Genomic DNA, 21,092 nt, shown 5'->3' with positions numbered 1-21,092 from the left:
TTCTTTCATCATCTTAAGGAGCCATATGCACATGTAACTGTTCCCTTAACACAAGACAGATGAAACTCATTCGCTCCACAAAACAAGAATCCATTGTAGGATTTTACCCTGTTCACCCAACACCAGAGAACTCCAGACATTGCTTTTTCTGTATGTATCTTGAACTTGATATAAAGTAAATGTTCTCCAGTGTGGTTATGTCTGTCAGGAACATGATATTATTGCCACTGTGCAAATGGGGAATGGGGCACATGCAGACGTCATGAGACCAAAACTGTACCTAAACATCTTGCAGATCTGCGGCTGAGACACAGGATGAGGGCATATGATTCCCAGTGTCCCAGTACACAAGGAGCTCATAACTAAGGGGATAACACATGATGAAATTAAGCATGGTATGGAAGGTGTTTGCTCTTCATGTTTGCTGTTTACTACATGAACCCTTTCTAAAAGTTTTCACATGGTGAAGACATACATGAAATGTCTATATTATCACTTCCTGTACAGTCTGAACTCAGCCACCTTGTGATGCTCAACTAAGTGATATCCTGCTATTTTTAAAGCAAGCCACTTTAAAAAAAGGAAAACAGAATTATACTTCAAAAAAGACAAATACAGCATCTTTTCTTCTTTTGCTGCAAAAACTGAGGGACAAAAAAACAAAGGAGCTTCCAAGAGATCATAGGTTGCTGAATCCAAGAGCTGTATGCAAGCTGGAGAGAACTGTACCTCTACTTTTGTCAAGGAGTACCTAAGGGAACTGGGGACTTAAATCAAACTTTTCTCTGGAACTCAACTACTAGGCATGGAATTTGAGATCCCTGAGGTTTGATGTCCAGAATGACCAAGTACACAGACACCAGAGTTAAGTGTGCTTTGAGCAAAAAGGATTATATAAATCCTGCTTTCAGCTTTTATCCCAGCCACCATCTCCTTTTCCAGACATGCATTTAATCTCCATTCTTTCATCACCATAGTTTTATGTGCAATGTCTCCTCCCTAACCTGCCTTGTGTCCTTATTACAGTTCTTAGTCTCAACCTCTGTTCCCATGTCTCAACTAGAAGCCTTTTTTTCTACAGGCACAAATGCCCAGGTTTTCTTCAGTGCTGTGCTTTTCATCTAGAATAGGAGGCAACAAAACCAAGCTTTGCTACACTCCCTTCCACAGAATCTCCCTGAGAAGAGCCATGCATAGAGGATCCTTTTCATTCCAGGATCCCTAAGCTGTAGCATGCTCAGGGCAACAAAGCAAGCCAAAATCTCATGGACAAGATGCAGCTGCCAAACCAGTCATTTAGCCCCATCTGAGACAAACTCAACTGGAATGGGTGTCTGTCCTGCACTGTCCTCCCCTGGTCATGCTGATCAGTCCCTTGCAGGCATCTGTGAGACTTCTGGGGTGTTACACTATTAAAAGGCACCAGATCTTGAGGACGACTGAATCCTGACTGCTAAACAGATGTTGCAAGCCCCTCCTGAGGGCTCAGGAAGGCTACAGCCGGTGAGAAAGATTTGCAGAAAGGCTGTTTGCAGGGGACAAAAGAATGTTCTAAAGCTCCCAAGGTCTGGGAGATGAGGCAGCTGGAGTCCTACCACAGAAGGGAAGCAGCCAAAAAAGGGGGCTCTGCGGTTGAAGTATAATGAAGTTTGTAGATGTAAAACGGTGGGCAGGGGATCCCACTCACCCTCTTGCCCTGGTTTGTCTGTGAGGGGGCTCAGCAGATGACTCGGTTTTGCCCAGGGCAGCACCACAAGCCACTAAACACTTGCTTATTCCCCTTTTTAAAGCTCTTCTTTTAAATATATATTACACCTTTTTATATTTTTTCAGATTGATAGCCAGGAAGTACGAACCGCGAGGGAAGCACAGATGAAAAGGGCGGCTTTTTCCTCAGGGCCCGGCACAGGGGAAAGCAGGACACCCCTCCCGCGCCGCCGGCAGCAGGGAAGGGGAAGGTCCGTGAGCTTTGTGGCACCCCCGCGGCTGCGGGCCCGGCGCTGTGCGCTTTGTGGCGCCGCGGCGGGGCGGAAGCGACGGGCGGGCGGGCGGTGGAGCCTTCCGGCGGGTTCGCGGGCTGCCTGCGCCTCGCCCCGCCGCTGCCTCCGCCTCCCCCACTCGCCGCTCGCTGCCGCTCGGCGCCTCCATCCTGGTACTTGGGAGTCTCCATCCTGGTTTCTCAAGTGCCCGGACCCAAAACAGGAAGTAAGTGCGCGGGTGCCTGCGGGCTGACAGGGCCGGGAGCGGCCGGGCAGCGGCGGCGGAGCGGAGCAGCCTGAGGGGATCGGGAGGGGGAGGCGGCCATGTCCGGCTCCACGCCTCAGCCGCGGCCGGACTGGGCTGGGCCGGGACCGGGTTGGAGCTTGGCAGCGGATCTGGCAGCGTTACCAACCGGTGCCGCCGCCCGCCGAGAGAACGGGAAAATGGCGGCGGCGGCCCGGGACCAAATGGCGGCGCTGGGGGGGCAGCGGGGGGCTGAGGCGGGCCCTGAGGCGCGGAGCCGCCGCCCCGGGGGCTGTGCCGGGGGCCGAGGCAGGGCGGCTGCCCAGGGCCAGGCTCCCTCGTTCCCCGCCTGCCCGGGGTGCTGGCGGCGGTCGGCGGTGCTGCGCAGGAGGGAATGGGGGAAGGGGGTGGATGAACGGATGGCAAAATAGGGGAAAAAAGCTGGAAGTTCTCGAACCTCGGTTCCATTGGGAAGGGAGTGGAAGGAGACGGCGGCGTGCGGGATGTTTTAGGTTGTTTTTTGTGTTTTCAACCCTCTTACGGTGATGCCTGTGATGAACGGCCAGCTGTACCAACGCGTTTAAATCTCCCGATTCCGCTTCGCTGGGTTTTTGCGGTTAGCTTATCCTAAGCTTGTGGCTTTTATCTGTTTTGTTTAACAATTATTATTTTTTTTCAGCGAGAGTTGTGATTTAAGGTTGCTTGGGGCTTTTTTTTTAAGTAAAGTCTGAAATTCGCAACTCTACCAAGATCTGGGGTGTTATGTAAAAGCAGTTCCAGAGTTTTTCGTACTAGAATTATGCTGTTTTTGCTAAAATAAAGGATTCTGGTTGGACAAGCCCCCTCCTCCTCCTTTTTTTTTCAAGGTTTCTTTATTCTTGGTTGTGCACCTGGGCACAGTGGTGTGTATTGCATTTCTAGGCACCTCTAGCTGACAGGTAGTATTTGTTTATGTGTTTTTTCACAAAGAATTAGTATTGTTTGGCCCCACCTGGACATTGTAATTTATGTGTTGAAGTAATCGAGAAAATGCTTTTTGCTTGCCAGTGCTGCTCTGGCCATAGATGAAAATTGGCTTCTTGACAGGATAGTTAAAATCCCCTTGCCAAAAGCGGGAGATTTGGGCTTTGCTACGAGGTGGACAAATCTTATTCAAATTCTGTGTTCTGTAAATCCTCATTAATGTAATAATGGCAACAACTTCATGCTTTTTTCTTTTTTTTTTTTTTCAGATACTTACTGAAACTTTCTAGGTGATGTTTTATGACTTACTGAAAAGACTGATCATTAAAACTCATTAAATAGAATTACTAAAAGTACTGATTTTTTGCTTAGCCACTCAAAATTATGAAAGATGGGTGTATAAGGGACAAAGACCTCCATTTTGTCTATACTATATTTTATGTTTTGTTATTTATGAGCATTAGTTCTGTGCTCATCTGTCTGTCAGAAAACAGCAAGGTTGTGGCAATACTTGTCAATCTTACACCTTGAACAGTTTGGTTACCAATCAACTTCTCATATTCTATTGGATGCTAAATTTCAGCCTCTTGTTTATAAAAGTGAAGTTACTGGAATGTTTAGAATGAAACTGGATTTACATGAAAGAAAAAGAGTATGTACTGTAGTACATATCAGACTTAGCAAAATTTTTATCCATAGTCATAACCTTGTGCCTGAGAGCTATTTTCGATTACAAAAAAAAAAAAAAATCAGCCCAACAACCAATTTTCTGTGTTTTTGTCTTTTTAAAGAGTTAGGACTTAGTTTTCTTTTTTCTGTGTGACATTTAAAGCATCCCTAGTGCTTTTTATTAAAATATCAGTTGAGAAGCTAGAACTCATGGTGTTCTGCCAAACTTGTTTTGGTGCAAATGAGAACAGTTTATCCCATTGTGTCTCCTACATATTCCATTTCTGTGATGTCCCACTTCTTTAAATACCACTGCTGGGTAGACTGTAACTGTACATAAAGGACTGTAATCTTGTGCTGAAACACGAGTTTAATAAATCTTTGTGTGACTCAAACTCAGGTCTTCGGGTCCTTCTGTTTGTGATCTCTCTGGTTTGGTACCCTTTTGAATCTCTTGTTGCAGCTGTTAATGTCAGTTTCTGCCCATTGGATTTTTAGATCTGAGTGGAATCCATTTCATGTGGACAAAAAGTTTTTTGTTAAATAATAGTATCAGAGAATTGGCAGTAATTGAATTGTAAGTATTTATTTCTTAGGAGCCATGGCATGGAATACACTGAACATTCAGGCTGAGTTAAATATGAGGTATATGGGGTCCTGTAATGACTTTGTTTCCTTTGTGTTACTCTTCAATGAGTATCTTGAAGTCTGAGTGCATCTCCTATGAATGTTCCAGTTAAATCCCTCTGTAGCCAGAAGTGTCCTTTAATAAACCTCAGTTTTTGTTTCTTACAGAATTTAGTGAAATACACTTTAACTTTGTGGCCAGTGCAGAGAACTCACCTTAAATACAGTTTCATGAAGAAATTTTTAAAATTTACAGGAATCCACAGAAGACTAAACACAACATTCCATTAATAATAACTAGGCATAATTAATTTTGTCTGCAAGGGTAAAAATACTGTTTCTTACAAGTTCCTAATTTTTACAACCCACAGAATAACTGAGCACATCTGCCTGGTGAAGATTATTTAGAATTACAGGAATTTTGTATTAAAATGGTTTTGATTTTTTGCAACTGTGTATAAAAATAGCTTTGTAATTTTTTTTCTGCTAAATCTGCTGCATGTTTTCCAAATAAATAAGAACTACTGCACCCTGTGGTTTAGTGGAAAATTTATATTGGAGTTCTGTATTAAATAATTCTTGTAGGCAAAGTTTTTTCCTATCTGTTTGGTTGCGTATTGAGACCTGTTTAAAATTGTCATGTCTTTAAATTGTGAGAACACTCAAAAATCTTAAGTAGAAATGCTTATTAAATTTATACTTATTTATGAACTCCTATCCTAGAAATTTAAGATTATGCTGCCTTCACTGCATTTTATAGTATACATCCACACTGGTAGTATATTTGCAGCCAATAGTGTCCCCTTTCTCTGCAAGCTAGCACCCTCCTTCAGAACATAAACTATAAGTGGCATATTGGCATCTGTCGTGTGATTGAATCAAGGGCCAAAGGAAAGTCTTGGGTCGTGCATTTAAATTTCAAGGTTTTGTTTTAAATAGAAAGGAAAGCATGTTCAAGTGCATGCTTAGTGAAGTTGAAAAGGGGATGTTTTGGAGATGATGGGACCCCTACGATGTAATGCTCACTAATTAAGGGGTGTTAGATGTCATTAACTTGGTGTCACTTTTTCAAAAGTGGATGTGTAGTGGATTTGCGGATGGCATCTGTATTAAGCAGAACTTGAATGGCACATCCTAAAAGACCTCTGCGGTGGTATGGCTTTGTTTCAGCTGTCATCCCATGATAAATCAAGGACATCGGGTGAGGACAGTGTCCCTGCAGCCGGTATCAAAGGAGCCTTCATCAGAGGGCAGTGTCCCCTGCAGCAGCACTGTGCTTTCTGTGCTCACTGTGAAGTCCCAGGTGGTCCCATCATATGTCATGTTTGATGAATCTTCAGCATATGTGGTAGTTCTATCATTTTTTATATGCAAATCAATGATTTTTGTAAGATCTGAAGATTGTTTCCTGCTCACACAGAACTCCCACAGTTACTTGATTTATTTTTCTCACCTTTCAGGCACGAATTGGTATGGTATCTTCATGGGTTAAAGCTTCTGTCCTGGGATAGATGTATCTTGAAAACTACCTGTTTCCTTCAGTTTTCTTGTATCTGTGTACTCTAATTAATAAAAATTAACATCCAAAATATGCGTTTGACTTTGACCTGACTCCTTACGTACTTTACAGTCTGCTTTTGGTTGAGGTTCAAGGCCATATCCATTAAATTTGATGGCAGTTTCTCAAGTCAAATCTAGGATTTGGCTTGTCACAATTTTTTTTCTAAGGCTCAGTTATTATTAGTAGGTTACTCAGAAAACTTGAGGTATGTTAAATCCCAATTCTGACAGAGAACATTATTGGGATTTTTCTGGAGAACCTGCACTTACTGTGGTGATAAACCATTCTTGGGAATCTGGTTAAAAAGTTACACAAACCTGGGAATTCCAGGGTTTAGACTGAGTGTGCTTCACAGGAAATCACAGTTCCTGTAGCAATGTGCTATGCACAGCTTTTGGTGCTTTGTAGGGAGCACCTGGGAGCTCAAGCAGAGGAATCTTAGATGTGGCATTTCAGGTGTTGTGTGTTTAGTTCTGTTACACTATTGATCATAGTGTATCTTCCCACCTTTGCTGGAGGTGCCAGGTTTGGATGCATAAACCCTTTCCCTGCTGTGTTTTTTTCTGACATGGCAGACCAGGGAGGGAGAGAGTGCAAATGGACAACCCTGATTACTCTGTGGTTTTGGCTTGGGAGCCTGATCCTAAAAAAATATTGTTTGATTCTCAGCAATTCTTGAGTGACTGATGGGGAGTTTTACTCCAGCATTCATTGCAGTACAAAGTTACTGAGAAAGCACAAATGATCAGGAAAAAGAGAATCTTATCTCTTAAGGCTTTTTACAAAATTGTATTTGTTCACTCCAAAAAAATTGCATCAGTGACTCGGACCCAAGTTGAGCAAGTTACAGTCTGCTAATTCAGCTATAATACTTTGGATTTCTCTCTTTATGTTTTGGAGTTAGGGTTGCTTATTTTGGTTCTTAAAAAAAGTCCTATAGGTGTGCATCAACCATCACTTCTAGTGAAGGATACAGAGGCTGAAGAACTCAGAAGCAGATGAATCCCAAGGAAGTTACTGCCTCCCACACTTGTGTGTGGCAGCTGATGGTAGATGTTAATTTGCAAACCCTCTCATTTAAAATGTCAATGGTATCTGAAATTTTTGACATGTTCAGAAGGGTAATACCACTTCATTCTAGCAATCAGTCACTACATGTACTTAAAGATGTGCCAAATCTTCATTAAACTTGAGAGGTGTTAAGTAATTTTACTGAAAGACTGGCAGTAGTTTTATCCTTCCAAGAAAACACTGCTCTTGGGAATTTTCAATATCAAAGAACATGTTTTTGAATGAAAATTAAATCATTTCCTGCTGAAACAGCATTTTTAACATTATACAGGGGATTTAAAATACAGGTTGTGAATTCCATTTATGTATAGGTATATAGGTATCCCTGCCTGGTACATGGAAGCTTTGTAATGTGATCGATATTATTATTTTTTAAAACTATAGTCTATGATTTATTAATGTAAATTAGAATTGTTGGCAACAGTATTTTGGCTTTACAATAAAATTTTCAAGTAATTTTTTTCTGTTGTTGACAAACAAGAAGACACATGAAAAGGACTGAACACTTCAAGGAGAAACAGATATTTTCCTTTTAGAAAGAAAATATCTCTGCCAAAGACAGGCACCAAGCCAAGATGCTCAAAACTGATTAAATCATTGCAGAAAAAAAAAATGCATTGTTTGTATTCAGTGGATTAGAACTTCTTTATGGGATTTTGTTTTGTTTTATTTCAAAATAGCAATAGTGATAGTTTACATTTAAGTTCTTACAAGCTTTGTGTTTTGTAATACTTTTCTAGTGGAAATTATTATAAGAAACACTTTGTATTGCCTTCATTCATTAACCTCAGTGAATAGTGCCTGAGTGATTTATATTTTGAGCAATTTTTTTTCTACTGGTGACTGCCTGTGTCCAGCTTTTCAGTTCTCATGTTGTTTGTTCTCACGTTGTTCTTGGTAAAGAAAAAATTCTAGCTTTTAAAGCTAATTATGTGCACATAAGGAGAAGAAAACTTTGCTACTTACTTTGCTAAATAGAGCAGCTATGAGTAGTGTGACACTACAAAAATACTTCTCAGTTCTGGCTAGCTTTAGGTTGTGTAGTAGCAAAATTATTAAATTTTGCTGTTATACAATTCCACATAATTATTCCACATAAGTGGAACAATATTGGTGAAACAATAAATGTCAGATGTGAAAAAATAATAGCCTAGGTTTGTGGGTTTTTTTTTTAAAAAAAAGTAGATTGCAAATGCTCCTGAATAGGGATCTTAGCACTATTTTTTACTGGAAAAGCAGTTTTGAAGCTATGTGATGTTGCTCTGTGCAATATATAAATATGCAGGAGAAGTAAAGGCAGGTGAATGTTTTAAACCAGGCAATTGTTTGTGTAAAAGAGTGCACAAGACATTCATAATTTTCTGCAGGTGGTCAGGCTGGTTGATGGAGATGAAGAAAGAAGTTTTATGGCCAAAGAGACAGTCTGGTTGAAGATAAATAATCCATGTATTTTTCTTTCAGGTTTGAGTATGAGCACAGTTGAAGAAGAGTCTGACACAGTGACAGTAGAAACCGTGAACTCTGTGACTTTGACTCAGGACACTGAAGGGAACCTTATACTTCACTGCCCTCAGAATGGTAGAGAATTGTATTGAGTAGTATTTTTTTTCTTTTGGTTTGTTTTTTTTTTTTTTTTTTTTTTTTTTTTTTTTTTTTTATGGATCCACCTAAGTTCTGTGAGCTACTTGGATCCTGCTTTCTGTGGTGTGATGTGCTCTGATTCAATTTAAAGAAGGATGAAGTGTCAAATTGGGTGTAAACAACAGTACTATGTGCATATGTGTCCAACAGGGTTATAGCTGTTCTGATTTATTTCAGTGGAAGTGAGTTCTTAGAACCAAACATGTATCCAAATGGGCTGTGGATGTAATTCACAAAGAAAATCTCACAGAAAATCTGTGCTGAAGTAACAGTGTGAACTGTTACTGCCCATAGCTGAGACAAAGTTCCTTGACAGTAGTAAAGCATCCAACCAACATTTGTTTCTAAATTTTATTTTGGTCTAAAGCTCTACTTTTTTAACAAAATAATCTGCATGTTTTTTAATTGTTAGAAACTGACGAAGTAGACTCTGAAGACAGCACTGAACCTCCACGCAAGAGGCTGTGTTTATCAGAGGATGATCAAAGCCTTGATGATTCCACTCCATGCATTTCTGTTGTTGCAGTTCCAAGTAAGTTCTTTTACATTTATGTACTCTTGCAGCAAATGTTTCTGTTGGTAAAGGTTAGAAGTACACTCTTTAGATCACATTAGAATATTCTGCATATTTTATTTTCATATTTATTAATATATTTAGGTATCATTTTTACCTGTCAGAAACTTAGATGGCTTTGTAGCAGTTATTGTCTGTACAGTACTGGCAAAATAAAACTGCCTTAGAGATAGAGATACATTGAGTAAGTTGAAGGATAAGTTTGTGAAAACCAAACTAAATGTGTTAATCCTGCAAAGAGTGATTAGGTTTCTTTAATGATCAAAGTGACAAAACAATATAGTTAGTATTTCTGTGTTTTATGAGAATGAGATGTATGGTCTTTTTAAAGTAGAGATTGTTGTGCAGAAGGTATCCTAGTACTGAATCAGTCTTAAGGAAGTTGTTAATTGAATATAACCTCTCAAAGTGAAGCAAAACCATCTCTAGCAAGTTAAAATACCAAGTTACAATACATGGAGTGGCTGTTTATTTGGTGGAACTTAATAGAAACTCCTTAGTAAAAGTGTTACTACTGTGTTGAAGGAAAACTGGGGAAAAAGAATGCAGCCAAAAGGTTTAAATGTTGTCCTTCAGCATTTGGAAAAAAAAATCCTTGTAAAAGGAAGCATGTGCAGAAGATTAAACACCTTTTACATATGTTTCACATTAGGTCTCAGTTATGGTCAAGTGTAAAACTGAAGGTTTCAAAATCCATGTTGTACATTTTAAGAAGAGGAGTAGTTGATAATAATTTTGACAATTTTACTGTGTCAACAAATAAATGCCTACTAAGGCTTCTTTAAAATTTTCAGACCAAAGGTAGCAATTCATAAATCCTGTAGGATGCATTAAAAATGTTACAGGAGTAAGATATACAACTAAATTTTCCAATTTGAAGTTTCAGAAAATGATCAGAGCTTTGAGGTGACCATGACTGCTACCACTGAGGTAGCTGAAGATGAGATTAACGAAGGAACTGTTACTCAGATTCAGGTACAGTAAAACTTCCAAATTCACCTATTTATTTACATTTTTACTGAAGTTGAAATCGAAAGGGACATAAATAGAAGACAGTGGTGATTAAATGAATAAGACTATTTTTAGCATGAAGCTAATATATTTGAGAATGGATCTTGATTGTAAAGTGGTTTTCTATAGAAGTTCAATATTTGAAAGTTTCAAGTTTCAAATATTTGAAAGAGGATTTTTGTTCCATAACTTACTGCCCAAAGAGCAATACAGTAAACAGCAACAGATTTAACACTCCACTGATGATTATTTACTTTGTGATGATCTTCATAGAAAACAAGTTTATGTTCTTGCTGTCATTCTTTGACATAAATCAAGCTTTATAACAGGCTTAACTGTGCTTTGTCTTGTTGCCTGTCCTAATAGTTAATACAGTTCTCAATGTGAGTGTACCATGTCTTGAAGTTAAAGACTGGAGATGTCAGACATAGACCTCTTCTCACCAAAGGCAGTGAGACTCTTCCTATTCACTGTACATTAAGCAGGGTGAAGAATGTTACCTAATTAATTCTCACAGCTTCTGTATGTTAAGATGCTAAATCATCTTGGTCATGTGTATTAAGAAAGCTGAATATACCTTTAATCCCATATCTAAAAAGTGGCACTTTCTGAGCAGTCAGTAAGGTAACTGGTTGTGCTAGTTTCACTTTCCTTCATGTTATGACTCCATATTAAATGCAAGGTCATAGAAAGAAATGAAAATATTACTTCTTGATTTCATATTGGCCTTTTCAAGATTCTTCAGAATGAACAGCTGGATGAAATCTCCCCGATGGGCAATGAAGAAGTGTCAGCTGTTAGTCAAGCCTGGTTCACAACCAAAGAGGATAAGGATTCTCTAACAAATAAAGGTAGGACATTTCAAATGGAGTTATGCTATGCTGTAAAGAGGTAAGATACTGCAAATGTCTTGGAACGTTTTGCAAGTTGCATGAAGTAATCTTTTTTACTAAGGCATTTGAGAAGGCTAATTCTGAAAGTGCTGAGAGAGACAATGTATTAAATCTTCAACATTTAGTATGCAAGAAGGAAGTGGAACTCCAGATAAACTTGGAGAGAAAGGGGGTCCATAACTGCAATGGTCACAGGGATCACAGCTGGCCATGATAGGCACCTGCTGCAGATAATGTGTGGCAGCACAGAAGGAGCAGACAGCTGTGTTTGCTCTGCTTGCACTTCTACCTGGTTAGGAGTCAGAGGGAGGTACACCAGTGCTCCTGTGTACACAGCCAGCCTGTGCTCAGGTTAACATATATGGCTCCAGTTAGGGCTTACTAGTCTGGCTGCTGTGTTGTGATTCATATTAAGCAGTTTCTGGAATTGAGTTGTTTCAGAAGAAGAGGGATTATGCAGACCAGGATCTACTGAAATAATCACCACTGCTCCTAAAATTTACACCCTATTGGCATTCCTCCCTTTTAAAATACATCTGTGCAATCTTCTTGTAGTTGCTGAACTTCAGAGATTTTTTTTTTTCCTTCCCAGAGAAAGTGCCTTACCTAAACCTGGAGAAAAAACTTAGTGTCTAATGAAAACATATTGTCTCTAGTTTCCTCAATCTCTTTACTGTTTTTCCTACCTTGACTTTACCTCTTTCTAGAGGGAAAAAAATCTTTTTCATCCAGTCCAAAGCAATTCCCTTTCCTATTAGAAAATTTTAGAAAAAAAAAATGGTTTCCTCTTACAGAAGAAAATGGTCTCTTAGCCAGTGAGTTTTACTGAGCTGAGAGCAGTGTGTACTGCTGAGTCAGGGAAAAATGTGGGTGAGGCATGCAGAGCCTGAGTGTTGGCTATGGAAAATTCAGAGAAAGGAAGCTGAGCAACTCTGTCAATGACCAATTTCACACAGTTATCCCAAGTGTGTACTGACAGTTGCTTCTGACAGCCAATAACTATTTGTTCCTGTTTTCTCTGTCCTTATTTATGAGATTTTTAGAGCAGAGTTGGGATAACAAAGAAACCTTTTCATCACAGCAGTAAGGCAGTTGGGTAGAAGTAGTGAGAAACTCTGTTGCTACAATTGCTGTGCTCTAGGGTGAAAGAAAGCACAGAATTTAGGATCTTTCCAGCAGTTACTGGTGTTGGAAGCATCATGTTCTCAGCTGTGGTTGAGGAGCATGTACTAGTGATTTTGCAGAGAAATTACTGCTTTATTTCATGTGATATGGTGGCTTCATGTTTGATGTGTGTCTTGTTAAACTTGTTTATTTTGTAGCTGTCCCAGGGTTATATCAAGTGACCATACATCACCATGTATCTAGAAACATGTTTGTGAATCTCTGGTAGCTGAACCTTTCTTGGAGGTCTGTGGGCTGTGTCACAGAGATCATGAAAGATGCCACTGTGCATCTCCTTTCACAGGAGCTAAGAGATTGACTTGTGTTGCCTGAGTTCATCATTTTATAGCAGTCTCCACCTAATCATAGTTTCTTTGAAGACCCATGGGCAGGTTTTAATAATCTTGGCACTGAAAATGCAAACACATAAAGTGCAAAATAGACTTTCCTAAAATAGTTGGGTGTTAATGATTATTCCACATAAATGCTGGCAACAGCTCTTTAAGTCAGCTCAGATGCTTGGATAGAAGTTGATATATTATAGAATCACAACTGCAGTACTAGGTTATTGTTCTGTCTCTGTAGCTTTGGAAGGAGAGATTGAAGCCATCAGGCACAAGGGGAGAGTTTTCTCTAATCAGTTCAAATAGAATTAGTGATAATGCCTGTACTTTTCATTATAATTGGATTTGAGTAAACAGTCTCTTTGGTGTGTTCTGCCTCTCAGCTCTGGTAATTAGCAGGCTAAGAAGGAAGTACCCTGATTTTTCTGAGCAGAGATGGGCTGTTAGCCAGTACACACCAGTATGTAAACTGGGTCACCAGCATACTCTTAATTATAAGTGGTTGTTAATATAACGTACAGTAAGAGCACAAGGGGAAAAAAGAGGAATCTGTATATGAATTCAAGGTAGGAACATTTTAATGTTTTATTGACAGGCCTCAAGTTTGAAATTTTCTCTATGAATAAAGGTGATTGGGTTTGCTTTTAAAGCTTAATTGGTGTTGTAGTAACTGTAGGGCATGGTCAGAGGCAAAACATAATGTTTGTTTCTGCTGGTTTGCCACTTTTATTTGGAAAATAAAACACTCAGTAGGAGTGTAGATCTTGACAGTGACCACTGAGCATTATTCCTAATTACTCCCAGTCCCTAAAAGACAGGGACCAGCCTGTCAAAATCAACTAGGTAGAGCATATATGTCCATGAAAAGCCCTCACAGAAGGTGGCATTACACACACATTGGTAACTGATAAGGCATATAAGAAAACCCCAGTTCCTCAAGTAATATTTTCAGTCACATTTTAATTCCAAGTCCTGGAATTGTTTGAGTGCATGGAAATTTCAGATGTCAATTTAAAGAAAGAAATTTTCTTGTTGTGGATGAAAACTGAAAATATGACTTGACAACACATAGAGGAATCAGTGTTCTGTTTTTAAGAAACTGATGTTTTTGAAGAGGGGTCTGAGTCACATTTAAACATTAATTTACAGTTACTGAGGATTGTTTATCAGTTCTGAAATAATATCTGTTTGAAATCAGTTCTAGTTAAAATAGCTGAAATTGCAGCTCTCTTTTCTCTGTTGGTTGCAATAATGAGGCTTGTGTTTTTTGGCATTTTTGTTGTTGTACTGATGACTTTCACTTCAGTAATTACTTTGTCATTTCTGTTTTCAGGTCACAAGTGGAAGCAAGGGATGTGGTCAAAGGAAGAAATTGACATTTTGATGAGTAACATTGAGCGTTATTTAAAGGTATGTGTTAGAGTGTGTTACCTTACATTTTATGTATATCTTACATACAAACTTAGATTGCACCCTCAGCAATTTTGCTGGTGACCAAGCTGTGTGGTGTGGTTGACACACTGGGGGGAGGGAAGCCATCCAGAGAGACCTGGCCAGGCTGGAGAGGTGAGCCTGTGCAAACACCATAAAGTTCAACAGGGACAAGTGCAAGGTGCTGCACCTGAGTCAGGGCAATCTCAAGCAGAAATATAGGCTGGGCAGAGAAGATTGAGACTTGAATGTGTTGGTTGATAAAAAGCTCAAGGTGAGCTGTTACTGTGTGCTTGCAGCCCAGAAAGCCAAAGGTAATTTGGGCTGCATCAAAAGAAACATTGTCAGCTGGTCCAGGAAAGTGATTCTCCCCCTTAAACTCTGCTCTGGTGAGACTCCGCCTGCATTACTGTGTCCAGTTCTGGAGCCTCCAACACAAGAAGGACATGGAGCTGTTAAAGTCATGCAGATTATTAGAGGGCTGGAGCACCTCTCCTGCAAAGACAGGCTCAGGCAATTGGGGTTGTTCAGCTTGGAGAAGAAAATGTTCAGGGGAGACCTTACAGCAGGCTTCCAGTACCTGAAGGGGTGCCTACAAAGCTGGAGAGGGACTTTTTGCAAGGACATGTAGTGTCAGGACAAGGGGGAATGTATTTACACTGAAAGAGGGTAGATTTAAATCAGTTTATTGCAAATAAATTCTTTCCTTTGAGGGTGGTAAGGCACTGGTACAGGTTGCCCAGGGAAGTTATTGATGCCTCCTTCCTGGAAGTGTTTAAGAACAAGTTGGATGGGTCCTTCCAGGAGGGTTGGAAGTAAATGATCTTTAAGGTCCCTTCCAGCCCAAACCATTCTGTGATCTGCTAGCTGGCATGGTGATGCAGCTCCAGCTAGAAACCAACTTTCTTCAGCAATTTCCAGAATGTGAAGTAAGTGCTGCTGGTCAGTTTGTAAGAGAAATGGTGGTTACCCCTTTGAAATACATTAAATTGCTGTATCCATACTTAGGATTTGAGACTACTGAATGTAACATTGGTTTTAATTTGTGTAGTTAATATAAGCCATTTTAACATTTCACCCCACAGTGTTCAAGTTACTTAATCTCTTTCTCTGAATATACATCACTCATTAAATCTTTGGTGAAGACAGGAAAAACTTGCAGTAGGAATAGAGATAATTTTCCTTACAAAACATTGAATACAGCTTCCCAACTTCTTTGATGCCATATCTGTATTTGTTTACTACACTAACAGGAGGCCTGTATCACCTCTCTTTTCCTTAATATATTGTTGACAGTTCTCAGTGTAAAAATAGGTATGCATTCAACATGCTGACAGTGATAATTGCCCATAAGTCATGTTGGTGGGTAGGGTTACAGCTGAGAATATTTGAGCTGAGACCTTACAGCTGAGAATACATAGCCTGGATATTAAAAAAAGCTCACCAGCCTCCATTTGTGAATCAAAAAAAGCCCTGAAATTAGTCTTAATTGTTATGAAAATCCTCAGTATTAGTTATTGAAAATATGCCTACCCACACATGTATTATAATTTCTGCCACAAAATAATTCCTAGGTAATGTTATTTTTATATTTACATAAGATTTTCTAAGCTAGCTAAATAACTTTTGAGTTGCTGGTAACTGATTTGTTTCATTATATTCCTATTTATCTTTCTTGTACTACTTTGATTTGAAATAGTGATTTTTAGTTTAAGCTGAAATTAAACTACACTTTGCCTTTTATACTTAACTCCATTTTTTTAAAATCAAATTTGCTTTTTGTTTCCATCAGAGCAAGAGGAGTAGTTTAACTGGGAAAAAAATAGCTTTCAGATAAAAAAATTGCTAAAATTATGTAATAAATTGATACTGCACTTTTTGACAGCCTTCTGCTGTATAACCCCAGGTTAATTCCACCAGAGTACATTTTCCATGATGTTTTAAATGATACCTCAGTTTATAATTTTAAAATACATATTGAGCAGGTTTTTTTAAAATGTAGATGAATGTGAAAGCTTCTGTGTCTACCTGGACTCCAGTGTGAAAAAACCCCTGGAGCTCAAGGGTTTGTATTTGTAGCTAATTCATAAATATTCAGTTTACCTTTCAGACAGTGGTATTTGAGGTAGAATGTTAAATAATGATACATCAGGCTGCAGTTCTTAAGTGTTCTGCTTTTTGGTTATGTAGGAGACTTTATCTAAGTTGTTTTGTTTGTGGTTTGTTGTTTGGTGTTTTATTTTGTTTTTTTAAATGCTTTCTTCTAGGCCCGTGGAATAAAAGATGCTACTGAAATTATATTTGAGATGTCAAAAGATGAAAGGAAAGATTTCTACAGGACAATAGCTTGGGGTCTGAATCGGCCTCTCTTTGCAGTCTATAGAAGAGTCCTGCGCATGTATGATGACAGAAACCATGTTGGAAAGTATGAAAACCTCTAATGCTGCACGGGTTTATTGGGATGAGTAGGGTCATGAATTTAATGTTTGACATGTCATATGTAAGAGAGACAATTCTTTTAAAACAGACCTAGCTCTTCCTAATTATGTCACCTCTGCTGAATGCTGTTGATCAGCCTTGACAGTAGTTGTGTTGATAGCATCCACAACTTCAAATCTGGTATGGTTAGGAGATTTTGATACATCTGGATCCACTCAGATGTGGTTTCTTGAGCTGTGACCTTGAGTTAATTAATCTCAGTGCTGGGAGTTCTCTTTCTTGGGCTTGTTTTTTTTGTTAGGTTTTTTTTTGTTTGTTTTTTTATGAAAAGTTAGACTTACGGTGAAATAACTGTTTATTTGTGAGACTGTTACACAAAATTCTAATTCTGGTCCTAGTAAGATCACCAAGAATGAGGAATTTTGCTGGAAAACGAGAGGAATGTTAAGCCAGATAACTTTAGAAATGCACTGAAGTGGAAAATGGCATTTGTTCTTCATGTTCTCCTGAAGCATTCAGTCAAATGTTTCTCACAGCTGAAATTCCTTAATCTCCTGTTGTAATTAGATATGTACTGTATGGTTAGTGAAGCAAAAATATTCATGCACTATCCTTTCTGTTTAAAATAATGTGTTTTTATTTGCTTGTTGCTAGGTATACTCCTGAGGAAATTGAAAAGCTTAAAGAGTAAGTTTTTCTATTAATAACATAATGCTTATTTGTATTTAGTAGCTTGAGTAGTTTTTACAGGTTATATGAAATCACTGAAAAGTTACAAGTAAATTTAACTGCTCCAACTCTACCAGAAGATAGTGGTCAATAAATTAATTTGAAAAGAAACAAATCTACACTTGGTATATAATTTTTTTATATTTTCAAATGTATATTCAGGACATAAAAAATATGCAGTAAAGTTCTAAAGCAAGCCTTCTGCTGAAACTAGTAATGTTCCAGTTTTTTACAAGCACAGCCAACAACTGCAGTTATGTTTGTGAAAAACAGAAATTTCATTTGTTTAGGAAACCTGATCAAAGGTTATTTCTAAAGAAAGTGGCAGGTCAAGGGTAGGATCTTGCCTGTGCAGGATTAAGAGACACAAAAATTGTTAGTAAGGCTTTTTGATTTTGACTGTGAACCTGATAGATCAAAGGGGGTGGGGGCTGCAGACTTACTTTCTTCCTGCATCTTTCCATAGTTCAGCAGCTTGAAGAAATCACATTGCACTGAAGGAAGGAAAGGATTTTTTTTTTGTTGTTGTATTAATTGATATGTTTGAATCAGTTTAGCTTTTTTGTGTCATTTTAAAGGTGCCTGTGGTGTCTGATGTACCAAAAGTAGTTGTGGCTCAACATGTTAAGCAACCTGTTGTCATGTGTGGGAGATCACAGATAAAATTATGAACATGATTATGCAGTTTTGTCTCATTTAAATTGTAGGATAACTGAATTTTCATTAGGCATTATTTAAGTTTATCAAGCTATCTCTGGTCTCACCTGAAAATCCTTGAGTAACTTTTGTAGACTAGATGTTGGCTGTTTATCTAAACATTCATATTGTATTTAAAACAATAATTAAGCCTCACAGCGTTCCTGCAAAACAATTAGATATTAAAAAAATTATTAGTGAGTATCCCATGGCTTGACTGGTCCAAAAGGCTTCTTAAAAACACATAGAAAAATAAGCACTGATAATTGAAAATAGTTTAATATTGTAGTTCCAAAGTGACTCCCCATTCTGAGGAGGCTCAGGGGAGACCTCATTGCTGTCTACAACTACCTGAAAGGAGGTTGTAACCGGGTGGACGTTGGTCTCTTTTGCCAGATGACTTTCAACAAGACAAGAGGGCATGGTCTTAAGTTGTGCCAGGGGAAATTTAGGTTAGATATTAGAAAGAATTTCTTTACGGAGAGAGTGATCAGACATTGGAATGGGCTGCCCAGGGAAGTAGTGGATTCTCCGTCCCTGGAGATATTTAAAAAGAGACTGGATGTGGCACTCAGTGCCATGGTCTAGCAACCGCAACGGTGGTAAAAGGGTTGGACTTGATGATCTCTGAGGTCCCTTCCAACCCAGCCAATTCTATGATTCTATGATTCTGTTTTTAAGCCTGTAAACTGCACATTTATCCTGTTTTTATTAGAGTAAATTGGTAAATTATGACATTGGTAATTTCATAACTGGATATAGTTCTAATGAGCACGTTTCTGTTTAGGCTGAGAATGAAGCATGGGAATGACTGGGCCACAATAGGAGCTGCACTGGGGAGAAGTGCTTCATCTGTAAAAGATCGGTGTAGATTGATGAAGGATACCTGCAACACAGGTGAGGTAAATGTTGGTGTCAGTAATGGATGTTCTAGATAAAACTGTCACCTTTGTCAATGGTGCTTTCAGAGATGATGTTTTCCTCTGAACTGAGGAGCTTAAATGTGAGATCTGGGGACATTTTAGAACATATTTGGTATACATTTCTCTAGTTCACTTCTTGAAGATCAGAACAGTTTATTTTTGCAGTCTATTATCTTTAATACATTTATGCCACTGGGGGATATATTTTAAGGTGGATTAAAAATATTTTCTTTTGCATTTCATATTTATAAACATTAACTGTATACTTGTGTCATTAAGAAACAGAAGCATCTTAGGAGTAAAGTATTGATTATTTTGTAGTGAATATATTCCAATGGAAGGAAAATTCAGCCAGACCTCATGTAATTACTGTATGCTAAATTGTTGTCTGATTCATTTACTTCAACTAATACAATTCAGGTAGCTTGGACCAGTTTGCTTTGGTCAGTATTTTGGTAAGTTTTGTGTGGCTTCATTCATCTGTGAGAGGAAAATAAGATAAAGAAACTTGGCAGCAAAACAATGAAATTATGAATTTGTTAATCAAGAATAGCTATAATATAAATTGTTCTTAAGTAAGAAGAGTTACATCTTCATAAGTCAATATTTGCATCTGGGAGAAGTTATTAAGACACTGAAGTTAAATGTCTGTTGACATGTTACAGTCCAGAACAGAGAGCATCTGCTGTTAAGTTGGAGGGGTTTTCTCTCTTTCAGGAAAGTGGACAGAGAAAGAAGAAAAAAGACTAGCAGAAGTAGTGCATGAGCTAACTAGCACAGAACCAGGTGACATTGTCACACAAGGTGTATCATGGGCTGCTGTGGCAGAACGGGTCGGGACACGCTCTGAAAAGCAGTGCAGATCAAAATGGCTCAACTATCTCAACTGGAAGCAAAGTGGGGGCACTGAGTGGACCAAGGAAGATGAAATAAATCTGATCTTGAGGTTTGTTCATTTAGTTACTTTTAAAAGATGGTAATATGTGATGCAAGCAGGATTCTGTTGGGGTCCATTTTGCTGGTTTCTTACACGCTGAAGACTCTAGAACACTCCAGAAATCACTGCTGTGTCTACAGTTCCCAGAGACTTATCAGTGAACTTTTTTGTTTTGTTTTGTTTTTGTTTTTTTAGTGAATGTTAGTGTTCGTGAAAGGTGTCATTGAAAGCCCTGGAGACTGAAGTCTTCTTTATTCCACAGAAAAGGTACAGCACAGGCAGTGACCATGCAAGCATCCCACACTTTGCCCCACCAATGCACTTTAACTGGAGGGTAGTTCAGTCTCCCTGCCCATTCAGTCCTTGGCCTCTCTGTTGAGATGACCAACAAGGGTCAAGAGTAGTGGTGATTTCTGTAATGTGGGCATCTTGTTTACAAAGACGCAAACTGAAACTGCAGATTAATTTCATGTAGGCCACCAAACACTGATTGGATATCAGCATCTTTGACCACATTTCAACTGGCAACCTGACAGTAATTTTGGAAAATTTTCACTCTCTCCAGTCCTCTCGTTTTGAAAGCCTTTAACTCAGGCTTTTTAGCCAGTGGATTTTTGTAGGTTGATAGCTTTGGGTGGGAAAAAGAAGCCAAGACATTCAGGAAGCTTAAGCATGATTTACAAAGCAGTATTAATTAATTTGCCAGGGGAGGTTTAGGTTAGATATTAGGAAGAAATTCTTCACAGAGAGGGTGATCAGTCATTGGAATGGGCTGCCTAGGGAGGTGGTGGATTCTCTGTTGCTGGAGGTTTTTAAGAAGAGACTGAATGTGGCACTCAGTGCCATGGTCTGGTAACCATGGTGGTAGTGGATCAAGGGTTGGACTTGATGGTCTCAGAGGTCCCTTCCAACCTGGTTGATTCTATGAATTTTATGAAGCTCTTTGACATGAACTCAAAACGTGATTCCTGTTTCAGAATGCTCTGGTTATAATTCTCAGTATTTCTGTACAAATGTTATCTGGTTTGGTCTGTCCAGATATCCTTAATTGATCCTGCAGGCTTGGTTTTGGTAGACTTTTTCTTTGTTGTTTTTCTGGGGTTGTTGTTTTGGGTTTTTTGGAGTAGTTGTTTTTTGGGGGTGGGTTTTATAGCTAGCAGGAGTGTTCAGTTTTTTTGTTTGGTTTGTTAAGAGAA

At 38.9% G+C, this 21,092-nt stretch overlaps 1 protein-coding gene across 1 annotated transcript in view; it reads left to right on the top strand.

The window, feature by feature from the left end:
• Nucleotides 1–2,062: 2,062 nt before the first annotated feature.
• The window catches only part of DMTF1 (cyclin D binding myb like transcription factor 1), a 32,359-nt gene continuing 13,329 nt past the window's right edge, over nt 2,063–21,092 (top strand). Inside the window, exons 1-10 of the mRNA XM_030468378.1 lie at nt 2,063–2,205; nt 8,576–8,692; nt 9,168–9,287; nt 10,210–10,304; nt 11,077–11,191; nt 14,075–14,151; nt 16,440–16,597; nt 17,266–17,298; nt 18,824–18,933; nt 19,677–19,905. Coding sequence (XP_030324238.1) covers nt 8,584–8,692; nt 9,168–9,287; nt 10,210–10,304; nt 11,077–11,191; nt 14,075–14,151; nt 16,440–16,597; nt 17,266–17,298; nt 18,824–18,933; nt 19,677–19,905 — 1,046 coding nt within the window. The 5' untranslated portion in view covers nt 2,063–2,205; nt 8,576–8,583. The remainder of the gene's footprint in view (nt 2,206–8,575; nt 8,693–9,167; nt 9,288–10,209; nt 10,305–11,076; nt 11,192–14,074; nt 14,152–16,439; nt 16,598–17,265; nt 17,299–18,823; nt 18,934–19,676; nt 19,906–21,092) is intronic.

This window comes from Calypte anna, chromosome 1 (assembly GCF_003957555.1).
Source record: "Calypte anna isolate BGI_N300 chromosome 1, bCalAnn1_v1.p, whole genome shotgun sequence".
Taxonomy (NCBI): domain Eukaryota; kingdom Metazoa; phylum Chordata; class Aves; order Apodiformes; family Trochilidae; genus Calypte; species Calypte anna.
The sequence above is the reverse complement of the archived record's forward strand: the minus strand, read 5'-3'. Positions and strand labels throughout refer to the sequence as shown.